The sequence below is a fragment of the Notolepis coatsorum genome (assembly GCF_963971535.1).
Source record: "Notolepis coatsorum genome assembly, chromosome: 13".
NCBI classification, from domain to species: Eukaryota; Metazoa; Chordata; class Actinopteri; order Aulopiformes; family Paralepididae; genus Notolepis; species Notolepis coatsorum.
Genome location: NC_140177.1, coordinates 75,299,601 through 75,323,254, shown reverse-complemented (window position 1 = coordinate 75,323,254; position 23,654 = coordinate 75,299,601). Strand labels below are relative to the sequence as shown.

The 23,654-nt window shown below is 41.8% G+C and overlaps 2 protein-coding genes across 7 annotated transcripts in view; one reads left to right on the top strand and one right to left on the bottom strand.

Annotated features, from left to right (window-relative positions):
* The window catches only part of uimc1 (ubiquitin interaction motif containing 1), a 54,319-nt gene extending 42,809 nt beyond the window's left edge, over positions 1-11,510 (top strand). For 4 of the 5 annotated variants that reach the window (XM_084326855.1, XM_084326854.1, XM_084326856.1 and 1 more), the window contains 10 exons: positions 1,881-1,939; positions 2,682-2,872; positions 3,423-3,493; positions 5,938-6,028; positions 6,652-7,080; positions 8,061-8,139; positions 8,580-8,694; positions 8,884-8,932; positions 9,610-9,649; positions 10,996-11,510. In XM_084326855.1, the coding sequence (XP_084182981.1) occupies positions 1,881-1,939; positions 2,682-2,872; positions 3,423-3,493; positions 5,938-6,028; positions 6,652-7,080; positions 8,061-8,139; positions 8,580-8,694; positions 8,884-8,932; positions 9,610-9,649; positions 10,996-11,200 (1,329 nt within the window). In that variant the 3' untranslated portion in view covers positions 11,201-11,510. The remainder of the gene's footprint in view (positions 1-1,880; positions 1,940-2,681; positions 2,873-3,422; positions 3,494-5,937; positions 6,029-6,651; positions 7,081-8,060; positions 8,140-8,579; positions 8,695-8,883; positions 8,933-9,609; positions 9,650-10,995) is intronic. The other variant, XM_084326857.1, reaches the window with a different exon arrangement.
* Positions 11,511-12,896: 1,386 nt separating this feature from the next.
* The window catches only part of LOC311238694 (SUN domain-containing ossification factor-like), a 56,536-nt gene continuing 45,778 nt past the window's right edge, over positions 12,897-23,654 (bottom strand). For both annotated transcript variants that reach the window (XM_084326852.1, XM_084326853.1), the window contains 3 exons: positions 14,476-14,567; positions 14,117-14,175; positions 12,897-13,826 (listed from right to left, as the gene is read on the bottom strand). In XM_084326852.1, the coding sequence (XP_084182978.1) occupies positions 13,368-13,826; positions 14,117-14,175; positions 14,476-14,567 (610 nt within the window). In that variant the 3' untranslated portion in view covers positions 12,897-13,367. The remainder of the gene's footprint in view (positions 13,827-14,116; positions 14,176-14,475; positions 14,568-23,654) is intronic.

Here is a 23,654-nt window from a genome sequence, read left to right as displayed (position 1 = left end):
ACTATAGCTCTGCCGAGAAAGTGCCTCAGGCATATACTGTACAAGTCTATTGGATCATCATGTCTCCAGCACCCCCACAGCCGTAGCTACAACCACTTAATGTCAAGGCTCTCATTAATTTTCTTCCCCTGCTCTCTCTCCCATGAGCTCAATGTAACACGGAAGTGCAGTGGTCTATTGTAAACCAGCATGTGGAGTATCCCACTCTCTAATTTTCATATAACACCTCTATGGTCTAGCCCTTGAATCTTGTGTCAACAAAGAAGATATCCAGTCCATGATATCCAGTGCATATGAAAACATATAGTTAAATAAATCACTGATCAAAATTGCATGGGAAAATGTGTTAATTTGTCTCTATAGAATTGTTTATGCAAAACTATAATATTTAGGGCATAACAGCATGGAGACAATCTTTATATACAATATTATTTCCAATATTAACCTAAAATCGATCTCGTCCAATGCACTACATTTTAGTAAAAAGGGAAAAATAGAGATGTGATTTTTTTTTTCAGCCTTTTTCTGTCCTGAAATAGAATCAAGATGTGTTTGAATCTTAAAAATAACAATTGTACTAAATTCCGTGGGTCAAACTTGTTTGGGAAAATGTTTTAATTTGTCTCTATATGTTGTTATCTTCAAAAGTTATGCTGTTTTCTTTTTCAGGTTCTGGTTCAGGATAATAAAGGGTTAAAAATAGGGTTAAAAATAAACCCCATGGGACATTATTTCAACATGTTACCGGGCAGAATCTTAAAATAGACACTTCAAGGATTAAGAAAAAACAGGTGGTGAAAAAAAATCCACCCTATGCAGGTGGGCCTATGTTTCCATCTGAACTATAGGGAGGTGTAGTCTGACGTCACTGGTTGTTCCACCCGTATAGGGATTTATCATTGGGAAAATTGATTATCGGCTATTGTAACAATTCTGCCGCATGGAAATTGAATTTCTTTTCCATTTTTGCACAAAATTAGTTCCCTTCTATCACTAACATTATTGTTTAAGCATTTTTGGTTGAAATAAAAATTTGGCGATTTATTTTAATGATTAATTGCGAATACCGTAATTCCTCTAATAGTAACCGGGTCTCAAATACAAGCCGGGTCTCTATTAATGGCCGGGTGCGCTCTTGAGCTAAGCAATTATAAGCCGGCCTCCTAATACAAGCCGGGTTACTAATATACTGAGCTGCATACTGAGCTAGTTACTTGATTTCACTTTGAAAACGTTGAAATGACCAGTGACCACCTGTAATTGCACTGTTTACTATTTCATACAGTACTTGGTTTCAATAAATGAACCCAGTACATTTTACTGGGTTCAAACTGACACAAAATGTTGATTTATTCATTATGATCCGTTTGAAAATTTGAAATATAGGCCTCCCTCTTATACAGGCCTCCTCCTAATACAAGCCTGGTACCCGCTACAGTTGAAACAAATACAAGCCGGGGTTACTATTAGAGGAATTACGGTAGTTTCATGTTGAGCTATATATTGTGGTTGAATAAGCACAGAAGGGTACACCATGCCAATGTTAATGCTTTATTTGTTTTAAACAAGACGAAAATGGGCAATGGGAAAATGCATTGGGTTGGACAGAGGGTGGAACACCAAAAACGGCAATGACGTAACCACTACACCTCCCTATAGTGTTTGTAGCATTGATGTTAGTCGCACCACTTTACCACAGGTTGGTGCTTATCTGTAGAAGTGTGCGTCAAATACTTCACTGAAGAATCAAGTATTTACTATTAGGCTACATATTCTGTAATATCAGTGCATAATAAACATCTGCACCTGATGTTTGAGATGTTTGTTGAACACAAATCAAAGTATGATGATTTAAAAAATTTGCTTTATTTGCTTTATAGAAACCCTTCTCCTATGCCGATTCATCCCAACTAAATGTTGGGACGTCACATACTCAAAGGTAAAGGTGACCTGTCTGCCAGAACCTAGTCAGAGTTATCTTTGTCTGCCAGAACTTAGTCTGAATTATCCCTGTCTGCCATAATTTAGTCTGAATTATCTTCGTCTGCCAGAACTTAGTCTGAATTATCTTCGTCTGCCAGAACTTAGTCTGAATTATCTTCGTGGGCCAGAATTTTCCCTGTCTGATTTCTGGCTACTGGAGTGTCAATGTTCACAAATATTGATTTGAACTGTCCTAGACTATTAGAACATCATTATATTGATTTGAACTGTCCTGGACTATTGGAACAACATTATATTGATTTGAAATGTCCTAGACTATTGGAACATCATTATATTGATTTGAACTGTCCTAGAATATTATAATAACATTGTATTGATTTGAACTGTCCTAGACTATTTAGAACAACATTATATAGATTTTTACTGTCCTAGACTATTGGAACATTAGTATATTGATTTGAACTGTCCTGGACTATTGTGTGCTCTTCACCTTTAACCCAATCCAAAAATAACTGTTTCTACAGATTAATACAATTAGAGCAGGGGTTCTCATGGTTTTGATGACTGGGGGCCAATTTAGGGACCCAACATTGGACTGAGGGCCACCACAACGAAAATCTCAAGAATGCCTGAATTAGAGCCTGTGCTAAACCCAAATGGTCCAACTTGTGATAGAAGGTAGTCATGTGTGGCTTTGAATGATATGTATGTGAGAATCTAATCCAATACATTTGCAGATCTGGCCTTAGAAGAAAAGGCAAAAGACCAGCTGAGATGATTTCTCAACAGTCACCTGAGAGAGAGGAGGAAGAGGAGGGAGAGGAGAGGAAGGAGGATGAGGAAAAGAAAGAAGGAAAGGGAAGGGACATGGAACAGGAGAAAAAGGCAGAAGAGGAGGTGGATATGGATGTCTGTGAAGTTTGCCCAGGTGTGAAATCCACTACATCCTGTTTCGCTTGTTGTTGTTTTGTTTTGTTTCTCCTTTCTTTTGATAGAAAAAGAAAGCAATACGCTTGGACCAGCACTCACAGATTTTGGTATATTTAATGGCAGCCTGAAACAAACATCTTTCGGAACATGGGAAAGCCATCAACACTGAGGAAGGAACATAATCGTTCCGAAACATGTTTGTTTCAGGCTGCCATTAAATATACCAAAATCTGTGAGTGCTGGTCCAAACGTATTGCTTTCTTTTTCTATTATACTCGACGGGATTTCAGCACCCAGTGTTATAATTTGTGAGCGCAGTCTATCTTGACTTTTCCTTTCTTTTGATGACATTTGTTTGTTTTTATTATTGATTGTATTATATAGAGCTCACAATGCAGATTATTACATGTATGTCTTAATATTGCATTATCAATCAATAACGTATATTACATTATACTATGTTAATTAGCTACAGTGCATTTTCATAACGAGAGAGCTTGACCCGAGACATGATGTTTAAATGTGCTTCTCCTGTTTGTAATGTTAAGAGACTGAACCAAGTGACGATGATGACACACAGGACCTGGTCGTCAACGAGTCTGGGTTGTACCAGCAAGTTGTAAGTTGATTCCTGAGTTAGGGTATTATGGTCTTACTACAGGCATAGCTACTAGTTAGTTCATAACTAGGTAGTAGTTTACAAAATTCGGTAGCACCAAAGATGTCTCAGAAAGGAGACGATCAAAGTCATTCTCATTTCCTGCTTTGCGTCAAGGAAACTATAAAAAGAAGGAAGGGTGGGCGGCTGGGTGGCGCAGCGGACATTGCACTCGTCACCAACGCAAGAGACACCGGGTTCAAATCCGGCTGTCGGTGTTGCCTCCGGCTTGGGCCGGCCGTCATACTGGCTCAATTGGCAGAGTCAGCGGGTGGAAGTCGATGGGTGGTAATCTGGACGTTGTGGACAGTGACTCCTACAGGTTGGTTGGGGGACGCCTGCACAGCAGAGACAGGAAATAGCCAGACCCGGCGTCATGGGTGGGCATTAGGGGGCCGGGCCCGCCCACTGAGTCAGCTGTGCCCACCCTGGTAATTTTTTTTTTTTTTTTTGTCAATCAAAGTCAACTATCCAAATCCTTAGTCGGGGACAGCCCTAGTGGGCACTGCTGTCAACAACAACACTACTGAAGCTAGCACGGAATTCGTTTTCTACCCTCAAGAACGTCTTTACAGAACATCGCCTTAGTATGCTTCATCGACGCAAGGCCAATTTAATTCAGTTGGCATTTGAGAAGGACTTAACAAAAAAGCTCAGGAATGAGTGGAGGGGCAGTGTTTTAAGAAGATTTCACTCTGTCCCCAAACGCTGCTTGCCGCTCTACTAATGATGGTGAGTAGCCTGTGGAGGAATTGTTTGCTTTTTTATGCACCTTATTTTTGTCAGTTCAGTTCAATTTGTCAGTGAATTCAGAAGTGTTGAATAAATGGAGACTTTTCAAAGATATAGAATAGAATAGAATAGAAATTTATTATCCTGAGGGAAATTTGACACTCCAAATCACTCAACATTAAACATTTAGACAGAACAAGTCACGAATAAGAATAACAAAACAAATGGCCTAAGAATAGAATAAAATGAAATCGAATAAAAATAGAATAAAAGATACAGTAAATAAATACAGTAAAAATATACTGAAGTCTACAGTAGGTGTAATATTGCACAGTGCTGTTTAAAAAGTAAGAGTCCAGGAAGATGGTAACTGTCACTCTGTGCTCAGTGAGGCACAGTGATGCATTGTAAAGTCTGATGGCTGTCGGAATGAAGGACTTCCTGTGCCGTTCAGTGCTGCATTTAGGTAGTGTGAGCCTATAACATGCTCCTCCTGTCAGCCAAGTCTGTGTATAGTGGGTGGGAGGGGTTTTCCCTGATGGCCTGGAGCTTAGCAAGGTTCCTCCTCTCCGCCACCCTCGCTAGAGTCCAGCTCCACCCCAACCACGCTACTGGCCTTCCTGACCATCTTATCCAGCCTGTTTGTGTCCCCTGCTCTCAGTCCGCTGCCCCAGCAGGTCTGTTATATATATCCGTTCAGTCTGTTTTTGTATAAGTGAATGTTCTTAAGAAATTTGTTCAGCACCGTGGGCAGTGCCAAGCAAGCCACAGCGCCGTTGTCCCAGCTGAAACATATAAAAGGGAACCTGTGTTGAAAAACCATTGTGCCCCCCCCCCCCCCCCCCCGAGAACATTTTATGCCCCCCCACTCATTTGTTTCTGCAGCCTGGTCTGGAAATAGCGGGGGTAGTGTGAGCCTCCCACACGTTACACCTCGCCAATGAGAGTCCGCGCTGGCAGGTGAAAAGATGTGACAGGCTGCCTCCTCGTGTATCGGAGGGGACACGTGATGCAAGGTTTCTATCCTCCCTACGACCGACCTGTGGGGGGCATATGCGACAACGTTCAAGACAGGGGAGGGGAGAATTGGAAACAGCGAAATTGGGATGGGAGAAAAATAGAAAATAAGGAGAAAGTGGATTAAAAAAAAAAGGAAAGGTCATCACGTTACTGTAACGCGTAAACACACATTGGTGCCAAGTTTGGAAGCTTTCAGTTTCGACTGACAGAGTTGAATTGAGTACTTGTTTATCACCTGTCATTTAAACAGGTTATTACCTCAGATGTCAGAATCACATCAGCAAGTCGTCGCATGGTTAACTAGTTAACATTTGATATATTGGTTGATGTATATTTCCTCAGATAACTTGTATATATTTTTATTTGAATATAGGCTACTGGCACCACCAAAGTCTTGCACCAAGCAGAGCATAGAAAGCTGGTATTCTGATGTGATGACCCTTCTTTATTTTATAGTTTCTGCAGTAGACATGAGTGTGTCTTCTTTCGTTTGTCCTTTCTTTTTTCCAATTGTACTCTGCTGTAAATTGCCGTTCTTCATCCCATTATACAGACCATCAACATTTCAGTATTTCTGTACTTATTTCTGCCACTGCATTCTGCACAGAATCTTGAGTGTGTCTCCTAATATTATTGCTTGTGTTTGACCACAGCCTCGGCCTAAAAGCCAGTCTCTGCCCAAGAGCCAGACTGTCCCAGCTCAGCCCTCCGATGAGGATCAGCTGAAGGAGATGGAGGTGGAAGGTAGGGCTGCACAGTGGCTCGGGAGGTAGAGCAGTTGTCTGGTTATCTGGAGGTTCCCGGTTCGATTCCCGCTCCTCTCGGGCAGCGTGTCGAAGTGTCCTTGAGCAAGACACTTAACCCCTAACTGCTCCTACGCCATCGGTGTGTGAATGTGTGAGTGAAATGTGAGGAACAAATTGTAAAGCATGTTTGATAAAAGCGCTATATAAATGCAAAATTTAAAGCCATTTACCATTTACAATATGGACACAAATATTATAGTGCTACTACTAAATTATAATAACAGTAGTAAATAATAGTAAAACTATTACTACTCTAATTTTTTTTTAGATAACTATGGTTGCTAAATAATTAGCAATATAGGTTTTGAAGTTGTCTGTGTTCCATATTATATTTAATTATTAAATGATTGCAAGACACTTGAACTCCACAGTGGGTGTGGAGATGTCTCCAGTGGCTTCCCACTGATGACCAATCACCTCATATTATTTAGTACTTGTGGGATTGATGGAGTCATGTGTACCAGACCGTTTTCCTTTCCCTACTGCACTTAGAGTAGGTATAATAAAATTGCTATATTGCCGCATATTTGCTTATCAATATGAATGTGACGTACTGTTCAGTTCTAGTGAATGAGGAGACAGGGCTGCGAGCGAAGGTGCTCCGCTCCATCAGACGACAGGAGGAGGGGAGGAGAGACGCAGAGGTGGAGGAGGAGGAGAGAAGAGATGCGGAGGAGAGGAGACGAGAGGTGGAGGAGAGGAGGAGAGAGTTGGAGGTGGAGGAGAGAAGAGAGGTGGAGGAGAGGAGAGAGGTGGAGGAGAGGAGGAGAGATGCAGAGGTGAGTGATGAAGTGCTGCAGGTGTCTGACTCCCCTGAGCCGGTGGTGCCAGCTGCTGCCTCTCAGAGCCTGACTGTAGAGTGCCCCATGTGCCAGGGCTCCTTCCCCCTGCCGGAGATAGAGACACACGCCGCCTACTGTGACGGAGAGGGGGCTGCAGCGGAGGACAGCTGTGTGGTGATCCTGGAAGAGCCCAAAGAAAACTCTAAACGTAAACATTTAATGTATTTGCTATGTAGGTAATAAGGTATAATAAGTAACAGTAGTAATAATAGTACTACTGCTGCTTCTTCTACTGCTACTGTTGCTACTAAAGAATATTGTAAATAAAGTAACCGTAGCAAATAATGGTAGAACTACTGCTACTAAAGAATATTGTAAATAAAGTAACAGTAGTAAATAATGGTAGAACTACAGTACTACTACTAAAGAATATTGTAAATAAAGGAACAGTAGTACATAATGGTAGAACTACTACTGCTACTAAATATTGTAAATAAAGTAACAGTAGTAGTAGTTATTACTACTGCTATTAAAGAATATTGTAAATAAAGTAACAGTAAATAATGGTAGAAATACTACTACTGCTACTAAAGAATATTGTAAATAAAGTAACAGTAAATAATAGTAAAACCGCTACTGCTGCTACTACAGAACAATAAGTAACAGTAGTAAATAATAGTAATACTACCACTACTTTAAATACAAGCAATGTATTTAAAATAAATGAATAAATAAACTAAATTAATTCTACCTGCAACTTTGCATAGAGATGGAGTATGGGCGTACTCAGATACTCAGATTCTCCACCAAGACTATATTTAGTAGTTACTGTAGTGTTTTAACCTGGAACCTGTTGTATTACTTCCAGAGTAATATTGAATGCCAAAGATTGTCCCAACTGGGGCACAATGAAGTGCATTTGGATTTGAAGACCAACATGAATTGAGTCATTATCATTATTATGAGCAATGATATGTCCTTTTTAATAATGGAACAGGTTTCAGTTATACCTCTCGGTATGCTATTAAAATGATTGTTGCTCTACTGACATTTTGAGCTTGCAGGGCTACCAACCCAAAAAGATGTGTATAGCCATGCTGCAATTTATTTTTATTATTATTATTTAGTATTATTTGTCTTTATATTTTATATCATAGTATTTCAAATGACCTTTTTTGTATTTTGAAGTGTCATTGAGGCCACGCAGAAAGACTAGAGTGAGAGAAGAGTTTGAAGAAGAGAAGCCTTGTCCCTCCAACCTTGACGAGTAAGTAGTGTGGTCCTATCTTTGACATGTCCCTCAGACAGTTCCATCTGTTCCACCAATTTCAAATATTTCCATTTTAATATGTCCCACATCTGTGCTTTGTTATTGTTTTACATGTGTGTGTTCAATACCTTCTAATGCTATCCACTGCTACTAAATAGTTGGGGGTTAAATGCAGAGGGTACTCCTGGTATATGTACAGTACTATACTGTATGTACTTAGTTACATTTTTAATACCCCTCTTTATACTACCTGGGTTTAAATACCATCGCAGACCTGGGATAACAATAATCAATTAGCATTTTCAATTTATCCGCTGTATAGGGTCAACTTCATAATACAGAGAAGAGTCCACAGAAAGTCACATATCTCCTGCAGCTGTTTTGTGGTTTCTCCACAGATAATCCATCTTAATATGTCTGATTCTTTTGTGTCACAGCAGGGCAGCTCAGAAAAGGGAGAAGTGTTTTATCTGCCAGAAAGCCATTCCTCTGAAGGAGTATAAGGATCATACGGACGACTGTATACAACGGCAGTCTTCCAAGGCTCAACTGGTAGGCTTTCTCACTATATACTATGATAATATAGGTTTATGTTCATATAACCTATAGATTTAAAAGTTTTCAATTGGGGATAAATACAAACGACTAATGGATACATACTTGTTTGGTTGATTTGACCAATCACTAAGTTAAAGATAGAGAAAATAAAGGAATAAATGTTGTTAATTTCTGACCTTCCAGAAAGGAGACCTGTTGTTGGCCCTGGAGCAGACCGAGAGCAGAGATTCAGGTCAGTTCTGATCTCGGGTCTGTATTGGTAACTGGTTTATGTGGATACAGTATGTTTGCGTGGCATCCTAAACTATAAGTTCTGTACCTGGAAGGGGGGGGCGGGGTGTCCATCTGCCTGTTTAGTGGAAAGCTATACATGATCTCTGGTCTCATCTTGTTCGGTTGTCAACCGTCTCGAATTGGCTGGAAGATTCTGGAAATCATCTTCCATCACTCACAGGGGAAAATCCAATCTATGTTTGTTTGTTTTGAGTCCCTGAAATGTCACAAACTTAAACATCAACTCAATTATCTAAGTTACTTGTCAATGTGTGATACTGAGAAGAATGTGACAAAGTAGCGTTTTCTTTGGCAGGAATGCAAATGTTCATGATGTGTGACCATACCAGTGCAGGATGAATTTGTGTGTGTGTGTTAAGAGATTGATAGACTGGTTGATAGGTTGATGGGTATAGCTGTGCGCATAGTTTTGGGCCTTAAATCAGAGGATTTAATGTTGTCCTGGTTAATTGTTTTTCATTTCTTGTCATGGGGTACGGGGGATTAAATAACAAACCTGTGGAATCCGGTCACACGGCGTTGCAGACACCCATCTTATATGTAAACATACTCTTGATGTTTTATGGCTGTAAACATACTCTTGATGTTTTATGGCTCTGTTTCTTTCCATTTCAGACGCTGTTCCGTCTGGTTCAGACTGCATCAGCCGACAGCGGTAAGCCAGACTAACAAATGCAGATCCAGTACTTTTACTGAACAATACTGGACCATTATTTTGGAGTCACTGGGCAAAGATTATATACATTTATTACATGGCGTTTTAACATTCGCCGAAATGCTCGATTGTGATTGGTCAATAGCGCTCGTCAGAGATCCGTTATTACTCGTTATTACATGGCGTTTTCACATTCGCCGAAATGCTTGCTTGTGATTGGTCAATAGCCCCCCGACAGCGGTCATTATTTTTCAATAATGACCGCTGTTTTTTCAATAATGACCGCTGTGCGCAGCTGTTCGCAATCAAGCCCACTGACACACTGTTTCAGTGCAATTAGACACTGCCGGTGTTCTGCTGCCGGCGATGACAGGGGGCGGAGCGACGAGCGGAGCCAGAACGCAGCCAGAACCAGTGTTGCGAGTCGATGTAAAATGAATTAGGTATATTGTTAGTAAGTTAGCCATGTAATAAGCGGGATAATGTATAGCTATACTCGGTCATTGTCGCAAAATAATTGACCGACACAGAGTTTAAAATACCGAGCCGCTTGTGTAGATTACAGCGGAGCCAGAACAGAGGCTGCCCGCGATAATAATAATCACTTTATTTGGGCTGACAGAGCCACAGAACAACTGCGATTTGTCAAATGAATTAGGTATATTGTTAGTAAGTTAGCCATGTAATAAGCGGGATAATGTATAGCTTTACTCGGTCATTGTCGCAAAATAATTGACCTTCACTGACGTTTAAAACACCTCGCCGAAGCGGCTCGGTATTTTAAACTACGTGTCGGTCAATTATTTTGCGACAATGACCTCGTAGCTATACATTATCCCTTACTTAATCCATTTGTTGTTGTTTGGGGGTGGGGAGCAGGATAGCAGTGTTGTAACTATTGAGACCAGTCTGTGGTCTATATAAGTGGTCATTTTATATCACTGCTGGCATTTCTACAGTTCTAATTTGAGTTTACAAAGGTAACTTCAATACAAGTAGTTTTGTTTACCGGTACATAGTAAAGTCATAGTGAAATAGGGCTCCATTAGAGATATTTACAGTAATGTCTAAACAACCTATGTGTTGAAAATAGGGATGGGCCACAATGTGAGGAGCAGTGAGTGACAGACCAACACCAAAGATATAGTATTCAAAACACAGAAGTTTGTTTTTAATCCCAAGACTAGTTCCCTCTATGTTTTCCATAACAATATACCTATGTAGGAATTGGGGAATATTGGGGGGGGGGGGACTTTTTTTCCCCCTTCTTGATTCTCCAATCACAACTGTTACTTTCCCCGGACAGAGGGTTTGAGATGGGTCAATTGAACGTGTTCTCTCTCTAGGGAGGTAATGGATGACGAAGAGGCAGAACCAGGGGGGAGCGGAGATGACCTGAGGATCAGGGTGAGCACCTCCCCCATCAGAGCGTTCACGTCCATCTCCGAGGCCACCGACTGCATCATAGACTTCAAGAACCAGTACTCCGGCAAGCAACCCAGTCAAAAGAGAGGAGGCAATAAGAGGAACTTTAAACGATTTAGACGATGATAGTGGAGAGGAGGCAAAGTGGTTGTGAAAAATACAATGGATTGCAAAAGTACTCAGCCCCCTTGTACTTTTGCACATTTTGTTTTACTACAAAGTGGAAATAGCGTTTAAAATAGCAGAAATCTAGTTTACATAACAGTAAAAGTATTTAAAATCGGTTTGTAATAAAACTAAATGTGCAAGTGAAGGGGCTGTGTAATTTTACAATAGACTGTAAATTACACAAGTAATGAGCTATATTTCATGCTCTGAACATTTGTATTCTATTTTGTAAGGGACTATTAATTTGATTTAATAAAAAATGATTTATTCTAAATGTGTGATTACTTTTATGCTAAATATATAGACTATATTGTGAGCTAGTTAGTCATTCAAACGTTCAGAATTTGAGAGTACATTTCTATAGTATAACCATCTAGATCACTGGACTGAGTTTATTTCTTTGGAATGCTCATTATAACCTCAACTGCATTGTCTCACATTTGATTAGGTTCTTGGTCAATCTACTTTGTTTTATAATGTAGTTTTAAATGTAAAACCTGTGAGCTCCCCGATATACACCTTCTATCCCTTCACCTCACAAGTGGGAGTCTGTAAATTATCTTGAGTAACCTGGTCATGGTTTCTGGAAAGACGTTGCTTTTGAGTTTTTCAAATGTGTTTTTATGGCGTCTTGAGCATCGCAAACCGAGTGCCATGGAGCTTTTGGAGTGACGGCAGACATCTCTACAGCAAATATCTCTCAAACTGGGCAAATCACAGCGAAACGATCTGGATGGATAGAGTGCTATTATTTTACTTTTATTCTAGGTGAACTGCCTCTTTAACTCAATCAGCGCCAGAAGTCTAGAGCATCTTTGTTCCTACCACGCCAACGCTCTAAAAGATAGGAATAAGTGGCTGTGTTTGCAGGGCTATATATATATATATATATTATAGCTATTGATACAATACTATGGCCCATTTGACATCACCCATCTATCGTTCAATATGTGAAAAAGAATATTTTTTTTCATCAATACGTTTGCGTGTTATACCGTGGTGAATATGAGTATAGTTTTAGAGTGATCCTGTCTAATCCCAGAAAATTACGATATGCAGCAAAACGTGAATTTAAAAAAAAACGTTTGAAACGTTTCTCGCCTGGACACGCTACTATTTCCAAATCAAATATATATAATAGGTATTATGTTTCATCATGAATGCATGAAGGGGGGTCGTCACCAACGGCATACGTTGTGGAGTAACGTTACACACACGTTGCGATCGAGGTGAAATCAAGGTTGGATCAAAGCAGGATTGATATAATTTAATCCTTACCTTCACTAGGAGGTACCCCAAAAAGAATATTCCAATTGTCTGATCGCGAGTCCAAGTACCGGTGCCCATCGTGTTGCCAACATAATCCACCACAACAGATGCATTTGACGCTTCTAAAATGGGATCATTTGAACGACGCACAGGCCAAGATATGTTTCTAAGGGTGCTCGATACTGCCACCTGCGTGGATGTGGCCGGTATTGCACTTTGGCATTCTCAGGATGATTCCCCATGTTAACCCGCAGTCCGTGTGCCTGTAATGAATAGAAATATCGAATAAAAGAAATAACGATAAACCCGACTATAAACGGGTCTGGCGCTGAACAGTTGGCGAGTTAACCCGACTTTACTTGGGTCTGGCGTCCATTGAGTTAAGTGTCTGATAAACAGTATGTTGACATTTTCAAACTGCATCGAATGAGAAAGTAGCAGAGTCGAGATTTACTGTCCGAAAAAAGGAAAATTTGATTTTTAAGGGCAAGATGGGAAAGGCTCACCATTGAACAAATATAAAAGCCTGACAAGGATTTGACAATAGCACATGAATTAAAAACAGAACAGGAACTAAAGCCATCAGGGAAGGATTGTCTTTATGCCAAAGCTTTAAGCCACCTGTACATACAGGTAGTAATAACCACTCTCCTTTCAGGAGAGTTTCACAGTCAGTGAGAGGGAAGACATGTTGTCTTTTTAGAGGCAAAGCACCTCATAGACCCACAATGTCACTAAAAGTCACTCACTAGGTCTGCCCCTAGTGAACATCCAGGACTACAAGCAGCCAAGGCAATCGTGAAGACCTTGTACTCCGACATGCTTCGCACCTACGACACCGTATCCACATGGAGCTTCAAATGGGGCCCGCGAGTGGGACGCTCACCCCAAACGTCCCCGAGCTCAGCTCTTTGTTCCCCAGGTCCTGGGCACTGGAGATGGGTGGGACTTGGCTATTGTTCCTCAGTGGAGCGCGAGGCACGTCCACCACCATGCAACCAGGCTTAGAACGCCTGCTGCGTCTCAATGCGCGTTTCTCTGCCCGCGTCCCGGTTGGCGGCAGACCGTCACAGAGGCGGGTGCAGGCTGTGGTGATGCCACAGAAGGAGGGGTCGTCCGAATGGGAGGATCCTTCGGAGCTGCCCTCCGATGGAGAGTCTTTGAAGAAGGGGTGGAGTAATCCCCGGATGGGGGGAGCAGGGTTGGTGGCGCGAGGCACGCCGTTACACACATCTCCGTTAGCCAGCTCTGGAGCTGTGTGAGAGGGTCGAAGAGTCTCCACTTTGTCACCGTGTTTTACCTTGCTGCGTTTCTTCTGCAGGGGGAACAGTTGGGGGAGGCAGAGAGGGACAAGAGAAACACGTGTCATTTCACCCCCAAGACTTGATATTTAATAATATTCACTGACATTCATAAGACAGTTCTGATATGTACCGTCTCTACTTATTCTGTCTCTACTTACTAGACAGAATAAGTAGAGGTGGTACTTACTAGACATGATTGACAGGTAAACAACAGGACGCTTTTCTATTCTAATTGGCTAGTAGAATAATGAAAAGGTAAATTTCCTGCCCTGTTTGCAACGTTTTGCTGTCTCATACACACCCGTCTGTTAGTTGGAGATAACTGTCTTTGTCTTCCGTCTGTATGCAGGGATTCTGTATCTGTGGAGCAGTGAAGCACGTATTGTAATTTGTTATATCATTAGTTAACATACTACAACAGGATGTACCCTCATGTTCAGTGTATGAGAAGCGAGGACACGCCGCGCCACAGATGCAGAGCTTCAGTGCAGCAGCAGAGTGGCTAACCGTGATTGAATGACGTGTGTGTGTTAGTGAAGTAGCCTATGTAGACGCTGAGGTGCTTTGCATCTAAAAGAAGTCTTGCAGAGATTCGCAGGGTAACTTATAATGATAATCTATCTGTGTAGGACTTTTCAGAAGAGTTACAAAGTGACTTGCCTTCAGTGGTGGGCAGCTGGTATGATTCAGAGTGTAGTAGTGGATAGGAGGCCGCCCTCTTCAGGCCTGTGTCGTCATAGGAAGTGAACTCCCTGTAAAAAAACGCAAACCACATTACATTTACATTTAGTCATTTAGCTGACGCTTTTATCCAAAGCGACTTACAAGTTTTGTACAACAAGACAGCAGGAAGGGTACAACTCTCATCAGCTGAGTAACAATGTTCATCAAAGTGTTGAGTGCTACAGTGTATGTTAGTATATTAGGACAAGTGCATGACAGTAAGTTTAGTTAGGTTTATATAAAAAAAAAAAATCATTTCAGATGATATTTTATTTTATTTAACCTTTATTTTACCAGGTAGTCACTTGAGATCAGAGTGATGATAATGACATTAGGTTAAACAAAGTCAAGAGAGCATGTAACATTAAAAGGAACACGCCAACATTATGGGACATGCGCTTACAGTCTTCTCCAGAGTCGGACAAGAAGATGGATACCAATTTCCTCTCTGTTCATTCAGTAGAAAGCTATCCGGCTGCAAGCTAGCCTAGTTTAGCACAAATTAATGGAAGCTGATACGGACCAGCTAGTCTAGCTGTTGCCCAAAAACACCTCGCCCGGAATTTTAAGCTAGGCTTCCATTAATTTGTGCTAAACTAGACTTGCAACCGGATAGCTTTCTACTGAATGCACAGAGAGGAGATTGGTATCTATCTTCTTGTCTGACTCTGGAGACCACAATAAGTGCACTTCCCATAATGTTTGTCATGTTCTTTTAATATATTTGTTATGATCATAAGCGTCTGTCATCGCTTAAAGCTCCAAGTGCCATGTTCTTGATGAAAAATTCCTACAAATAATAACTTGACTCAGCAAGTGGCACTAAGCAGAGCAAACCTTTGTGCACTGGCATAATTCCCAACAGGTACCTATATAAAAGGTCATTCATTCACAAATGCATCTTTTTCTGGATCTGTTATACATCTTTAATTAGGTGAATGGTTTTAGAAAAATTATACCTGTCGGTACTGTACCGATTCTAGATATCAACAGAAATGTGTATGCATTGGAAAGATACATTTAGAAAAGCTTCAAAATTATGGGAATTAAGTATTTCGACTAGTATACAGCAATTGTTCTCAAAGAAATCAATTGAACATGGTCCTATTTTATTTAGAAAAGCCATTAACACATTGAGTGCCACGCCCCTTCCGGGAAGTGACCTGGCCTTGCCGTCCATTAACCCCATGTAAACGTAGTTGTACTTTGTAGAGCTAAACCTATATTTTATAGTATAGCTGTAGGAGCCATTTCATTTGATTTAATAGTTTTGACTAAATAGCGCCGCCACTGGTCGCCTCGTAAAATGGCACCATGGTGCTCCTATTAATTATGGCCCAGCTGTGTGTAGGGACACGCCAGACGAGAAACAGTTTTTCAACCGCTCGCTTGCTACACACACACAGCGCAGATTGAATGAATGAAAGACTGAAAAGAAAGACTTTGCTTAGAATCATTATGAGTTTATTTGAAACCCTTTTGCTGCGCCTGTTTGTTTTGAAACCTTTTTAGTACAAGTCTGGAGCCTGTTTTGTTTCATTTGTTTGCCCCGTTATTATTTGAAACTTTACGCAACTCCTTCCATAAAACTCAACCGGTTCGAACCCATCGGATGCAACTATCAACAACATCAAACAGTGAGTAACAAGACAGCCCAAGTCAATGTGGTGTGAGCGCGTTGAAGACGTATCCTGGCTTAGATAGGCAAATTGAGCCTACAATCAAGTTGAAAAACTCTCTGATACGGACACAATTAATGGAATTTGATGGATCAAAATGATCTAATGGATGTGTCACACTATTGAGAACAATGGAATGTGCAATACAATTGGATAAATGAACGCGAAAGATGCGCATTTAAAATGGTATCAAACGGATCTAATGGATGTGTCACGCTATTGAAAACAATGGAATGTGCAATATGATTGGATACATGAACGCGAAAGACGCGCATTTAAAATGGTATCAAACAGATCTACTGGATGTGTCACGCTATTGAGAACAATGGAATGTGCAATACAATTGGATAAATGAACGCGAAAGACGCGCATTTAAAATGGTATCAAACGGATCTACTGGATGTGTCACGCTATTGAAAACAATGGACTGTGCAATATGATTGAATAAATGAACGCGAAAGACGCGCATTTCAAAATGGAATTGGAGGATCAAAGTATCTAATGGATGTGTGATTCTATTAAAGATAATGCAATGTGCGATATCATGTGGATAAATGAACGCCAAAGACGCGCATTTAAAGTGGATTTGAAGGAATATGTCGTCATCAAATAAACCTGTGCACCGTTATAAATAGATGCTGCTTAACGATGTCTGGGCAAGATAAAGAGGAATTGGGCCATTCTGATGCAGCTGCTGTGATTGTGACTGAAGGTTCTGATGCAGCTGCTGTGATTGAATTACCACCGTTCACACTTCTGATACAAATGTTAACTTGCCTGTGGTTGATTGATTGATTGATTGAAAACTTTATTAACAGATTGCAGAATGGGTACAGTACAGTACAGCTCAATACATACAATTGTTAAGGGGATGCAGACCAGAGAAAGACTTTCGTCTTGTTTACATCAGGGTCCCCCATTTTCAATTCATCGTAACATATGTGACATACATGACACACCGATAGACAGTACTGCTACATCCATACATTCATGACATACCAGATTTGCAATTACAGTACTGTTTGTGATACAAAAAGAGTCCAGAAAGAAAAGAGTATATACATTAGATGTAGAAACTGTACATTGGATTGGGTAGGTGGGGGTGGGGGGGGACTGTACATTGGAGGTGGATGGGTGGGTGGGGGGGTTTGGTAGGAGTGGGGGGGGGGGGGGGTAGGAGGGGTGGGTGGGGGACACTGTACACCTGTACAAACAAACACTGTACATTGGATTATTGACAAGACCGTAATTTACTGTACATTGGAGGGGGTTGTGTTCGGACATTTACAGGGGCCAGTTTCGAGTTGCAGTCTCCCTTAGGTGTTTTTTGAGAGTGTTTTTGAAAGTGGGTAGTGATTCACATTCCTTTACAGCTTTGGGTAGGGCGTTCCACATTGATGTGGCATAATTGCGAAACGTGTTTAGTCCCTTGTTTGAGCCGAATCTGGGTTTAACATGATTTGTGGAGCTCCCTCTGGTGTTGTGATCGTGGTATTCACTGACCTTTGGGAAGTATTTTGTCATGTACATGGGTACCTTGGTCGTGTAGTGTATCTTGTAGACCAGGCCCATTGCAAGTTGCTGTACTCTGTCGTCTACTCTAAGCCATCCTAGGTTGTCAAAGTGGGCAGGGGTGAGGTGGGTTCTAGGAGTAAGGTCAAGCAGTAGTCTGACCAGTTTGTTTTGAGATGTTTGTAATTTTGTTTTTAGCGCCTTTGAGGTGCTTTGGTACCATGAGGTGCAAGCATAGTCGTAGTACCCTTGAATGAGTGCTCCTGCTAGAGTCTTCAGGGTATTCTTGTTTACCAGTGAGGAGATCCGGTACAAGAATCGAGTTCGTTGGTTGACTTTTTTTATTACATTGGATGCCATTTTGTCACAGGAAAGATTTGCCTCTAGGATGGAACCCAGGTAGGTAATATCTTCTTTCCTTGTGACAATATTGTCACCCACTGTAACTGAGAAGCCGTCGGTCTTGCTGAGTTTGTTATTTGAACCGAAGAGAATGGACTCTGTTTTGCCCATGTGTAATGATAGTTTGTTATCAGCGAGCCATATGCAGATTTTGCCTAGTTCTGAGCTGAGGGTTTTTTCAACCTGTAACTTGTTCTTGTCAGAGACCAGCAGGGCTGAGTCGTCCGCAAACAGGAACAAGTTGCAGTCACAAGCTGACGACATGTCATTTGCATAAATTAGGAACAGTAGCGGACCTAGTATGCTTCCTTGTGGAACACCACAGCTTACTGTGAGGGGGGGGGATAGGGTACCGTTTACCTCTACCATCTGCTCTCTCCCCTCCAGGTAGGATTGCATCCAGCTCACTGATAGACTATCAAAACCAATTGCTTTTAGCTTGTCAATCAGAATGGTGTGATTGACAGTGTCGAAGGCCTTTTGTAGGTCCAGCATGACCATGCCGCAGTATTTGCCCACGTCCACCTCTTGTTTGATGTGGTCGTTTAAATAGAGAAGGCATGTGTCAGTGGAGTGGGATGTTCTGAAGCCAGATTGGAATTCGTAGATTCGATTTTTTTCCGCAAGGTATTTTTCGACCTGTTCGTATAAATTTTTTTCCATGACTTTCGAGATGGAGGTAAGGATAGAAACAGGGCGGTAGTTGCCTGGGTCTAATTTACTGCCTTTTTTGTGCAGAGGGGTCACTCTCGCAATTTTGAAGTCCTTGGGGACGTGTCCCTGTTTTATGGAGAGGTTTATTATGTGTGTGATGACTGGGGTGATGGCGGCTGCTGAGTCTCTGAGGAATTTGGAGGGGATGTTGTCATGGCCAGTGGCCTTGTTGGGTTGGAGGGCGCTCAGTTTTTTGAGTACCTCATCTGTTGTTACCATTTCCAGTTTGAAGTCGTCTTTGTGGACCCCTAGGTTCTTGTAGTATGCTACTATGTGTTCTACCCCATAATGCCCTGAGTGGGAGGGTAGTTTGTTTACCAGTGTTGTGGCTATGTTTGTGAAGAAACTATTTAAGTAATTGGCTACATCCAGCTTTTCTGTGATGAGCGTGTTGTCTGTCTTTATGTTTATGTTTGAGAATCTGGTTTTAAGTTTTTTACTGCAGCCTAGTTGGTTATTGAGTAATTTCCAAAGTTCACGTGGTTTGTTTTTGTTTTCCTCGGTTTTGTCATTGATGAATTTTTTTTTGCTGTTTTGATCATGGAGTTTACATCATTTCTTAGTCTGTTTCTTTCCAGTTTGAGTTCAGTCACGTGGGCTTGGAGTTCACTGCTCGTGCTTATGGTAAGCTTTGACTGACTTTTACGAAACTCTGAGCATTTTTTGTCTCTGGTTTTCATAGCGGTCAGTATTTCAGCGTGCATCCACGGCTCAGCGCGATTTTTTACCCTGGTGGTTCTTAGGGGGGCCATGTTGTTTAGTATCGTTGAAAATTTGGTTTTGAAGCCAAGCCATGTTTCTTCAACCAGTGTACCATTGAGCTCATCTGACCAGTCCAGACTCTCCAGTTCAAGGTTAAAGGCCTCGCTAGAGTAGGTTTTGAGGTCTCTAGATGTGACTGTTTTGTGACAGCCAGCCTTTTGTTTTAGCTTTTTGCGCGTACAGAATATCATATAATGATCACTTAACCCGCATGCTATAACCCCTTTATTGGCGATCTTGGACTTGTCAGAGGTCAGGATGAGGTCAATGGTAGTCTGAGTTGACTCACACACACGTGTGGGTTGTGTGATTAGTTGGCTGAGGCCGTGCAGATCACAAAACCTATTGTAGGATTTGAAGACGGGTGCATCTTTTTGTTGCATATCCGTGTTCCAATCCCCAATAAGAATAATTTCTGTATCCTCAACTCCAGCTATGCACGCATCCAACACATCATAAAAGCCATTTTGGTCTGGCGGTCTGTAAATTGTGCCGACTAGAACAGATTTAGCCCTTTCAAATAGAATTTCTACAAAAACAGTTTCAATAGCCTCATGATCTAGGTCTGTACGGTTAATAAATTTAGTGTCTTTATGAATGTACATACAGACACCTCCTCCATGCCTGTTCCTGTCATTGCGGACTAAAGAATAGTTCTCTAATTCAATTTCCGGGTCTGTTACTGATAAGTCCAGTTTAGTTTCTGAGAAACATAGTATGTTTACCTTTCCGCTACTGAAATGTTGTCTTATTTCTGCGAGTTTGTGCCTGAGGCTATTTACATTAAGATGAAAGATATGTAGTCCGTTTTTATCTGCTGTGATGTCAATATCCTTGAGATAAAGGTAGGATTCTTCTTCTGTGGGAAGGGGGGGGGGGCTCTGTGATGTCCGGAGGGGGGATGGGGGATCCTTTGATCAAGGTGGGTGTCCCGCGACGGGAGGGGGGTGGGGCTGTGTTGTTATTATTTGGTCTGTGTGTGGGAGGGGGGGGTGGGTGAGATTCTTTGTCATGTTCATCTGCTGGCGTCGCCTGGTGGTGGAATTCCGTGGGGAGGGGGCATGGGCCAGGGGCTGTGTTTATTCCATCCCGCCGGCTCCCTGCTGTGGGGACGTCTCGTCCTCCCGTGTGTTCCTCTGCGGCGGCGCCGGGTGTGTTGATTGCTCCGGCGCCGGGTGGAAAGTATGCACCCGAAGCCATCGTTGCATCCTGTAGAGCCAGACCCAGTCGTCGCGTCTGTGTTCGCGTCCTGACGGGGGTCCTGACGTGGCTGGGTCCGGGGTTGCCACTGTTGTTGTTGTTGTTGTTGAGAAGGATGTTGTTGTTGATCGCGACGGCAGTCATCACTGCTCCGGTGACGGGTGGAATGTATGCACCCGACGCCGGTGTTAGGATGTTGGTGTCGTTGAAAAGGATGTTGTTGTCATTATTGTTGATCGCGACGGTAGCCGTCACTATTTGTGGGAGCCTCTGATTCATCACTTTCTGTTGTAGTCGTGTAGTCGGGCCCGGGTTTAATTTAATATCTCCCGCAAGGAGTAGATAAAGGATGATTATCGTCCTTCGATCTAGTTTACCTGCTGGGGGCATTTTCTTCCGCTCCGGATTTGCCGTTAGGAACCCGTGGATAGCTGCGGTTCCAATGGCCAGATGTTTCTGCTCCGAGCCGTCGAGGAGGTAAGAGTCATTGTGTCTACCGCTTTCTCTTCCGATTTCTCTTTTATCCGTTTGGTTTAGCTTTCTTGGTGAATTAAAGTAATCTGTAATCCATAGTAGGAAGATGATGAAATGTATGAAAAACCTTGTTGGTTTTCCGTGTTGATTGTAGTTGTTGTTGGAGTTCTTGCTGGAGCTCAGAGATTTGCGACCGTCCATGGCGAGCGTGTGGGTGCAGTTGAGGGAAAGAGACAAGTGAAACCCACGCAACGGGCACTTGAGGCTAATTATACAAAACAATGTAATCGAAGAAAAGCTAAACTTGGACAACTCACAAGCAAAAGAAATGTGTTACAAGCACTTATGGTTGATTACAGAAATGTTGAATTGGTTAAACAAGAATACAATGAATTTAATTCTAAAACAAATGACTTCAAATCACTTCACAAAACAGTACAGCAGCTGTTATCAGAAGAGGAAGCGGCAGAAGAACAAGATCAGTGGTACATGCCGAAGTTCAAAATCATATGTGAATTTCATGATAAGGTTATAGAATGGATAAATAATGCCCCTGCAGCTATGGCACAAAAGCCACCAGAAGTGACACCAGCAGTGACACCAGCACAAAGTGTGAAATCATTTGGCAATAATTCAGTTGGCATGAAATCCACTTCAAGCACCGCAGCATTAAGACAGGTAGAGGCCGAAAGAGCCAATCTAGCCACACATTCTGCTTATCTCAAGCAAAGACAAGCATTTGAATTTCAGGAGGCACAGCTCAAAGCAAGAAAGGAAGCATTTGAATTGGAAGTGGAAATTGCAGCTGCTGATGCCATGTTAAAGGTTCTGGATGTTACTAAACATGTAGACACCAGGCTTGATGTTAACCCCTTAATCCACATCAATCCACTTTATTTTGACTCAATGCGATCCTTACCAGTGGACAGCCAGAAGGTTAATCATGGATTGGATGATGAAGAGGAAGATGATGACTATGAAGAGGATGAGGCTGAAGAGAATGATGATGATGATGATGATGATGATGAAGAATTTGAAGGAGCAGCTTCCCATCCACCACTGAGACGAAGGTCTCAACATGCCCCTAGTGGCCAATTACGGCAGCCACAGAAACAAATGGCTCAGCAGCCTACAAGGTCACGAATGCCTGTTGCTCACCAACAACCCCAACAGCCTAACCCAAACTTTGGCTTGCAAGATGGTGCTCAGGTTAATGTTCAACCAGGCGGAGCCATGATGGACATTTTGAGAAAACAAAATGAAATCACAAATGTTAATTCAAGAACAGAGGTTCTCACTCTTGCCTTCTAGAGAGATTCCTGTTTTTAAAGGTGATCCATTAAGTTATGTCTCTTTCATTAGTACATTTGAACATTGTATAGAAAGCAAGACAAGTAACAACAGAGATCGACTGCTCTTTCTTGAACAGTTTACAGATGGAGAACCAAAGGCAATTGTGAGAAGCTGCCTTCACATGGATTCCCAAAAAGGCTATGTGAAAGCAAAACGGCTGCTACGCAAACATTTTGGAAATGAGGTTTTCATTGCTGCTGCCTATCGGGAACAAATTCTGAATTGGGATGCAATCCGATCGGAAGATGGTAAAGCCTTACACAAATACTCACTCTTCTTGAGAACATGCTGCAATGCTATGAGCAATAATGAAATTCTGCAAGACATGAACAATCCTACACACTTGAAATCTGTCTTGTCAAAACTGCCATTCAAGCACAGAGAGAGGTGGAGGACAGTAGCATATGGTTACTATGAGCGTACACACAGAAGAGCTAAGTTCCCACAACTTGTACATTTCATTGAAAGGCAAGCATGATCCCCTCTTTGGAGAAATACAAGACACAAAACCGAAAGACAAGAGGACAATCCCTTCTCCCCGAAATAGTAATTTGAAATACATACCAGTTTCATCATACACTAAGAGCAGTTTTGCCACAGTAACCGAATCCTCAGAACCAAAGTCACAGTCAAGCACAAGCAGCTCTGCAGCCGTGCAACAGAAAACATGTTTCTTTTGCAAAGAAAACCACAGCACAGACCTGTGCAAGACATTGGATAAGAAAATACACAAAGACAAAGTTGAGTTCTTTAAAGTAAATGGTTTATGTTTCGGTTGTGTGACTCAAGGTCACATGAGTAAGGACTGTGAAAGACGTGTGACTTGTAAGATATGTACAAAGAAGCATCCTACTGTGTTGCACATTGAATTAAAAAAAGATACAAGTCAAACTAGTCCAAGCACCGATAGCATGTCAGTGGGCAGTGCATTAGTCACCATGAAAAGGCCTATCCATACTGGGGCCGGTGACCAACAAAAATTGTCAATTGTTCCTGTGCAAGTCAAGTTGTCAAATTCGA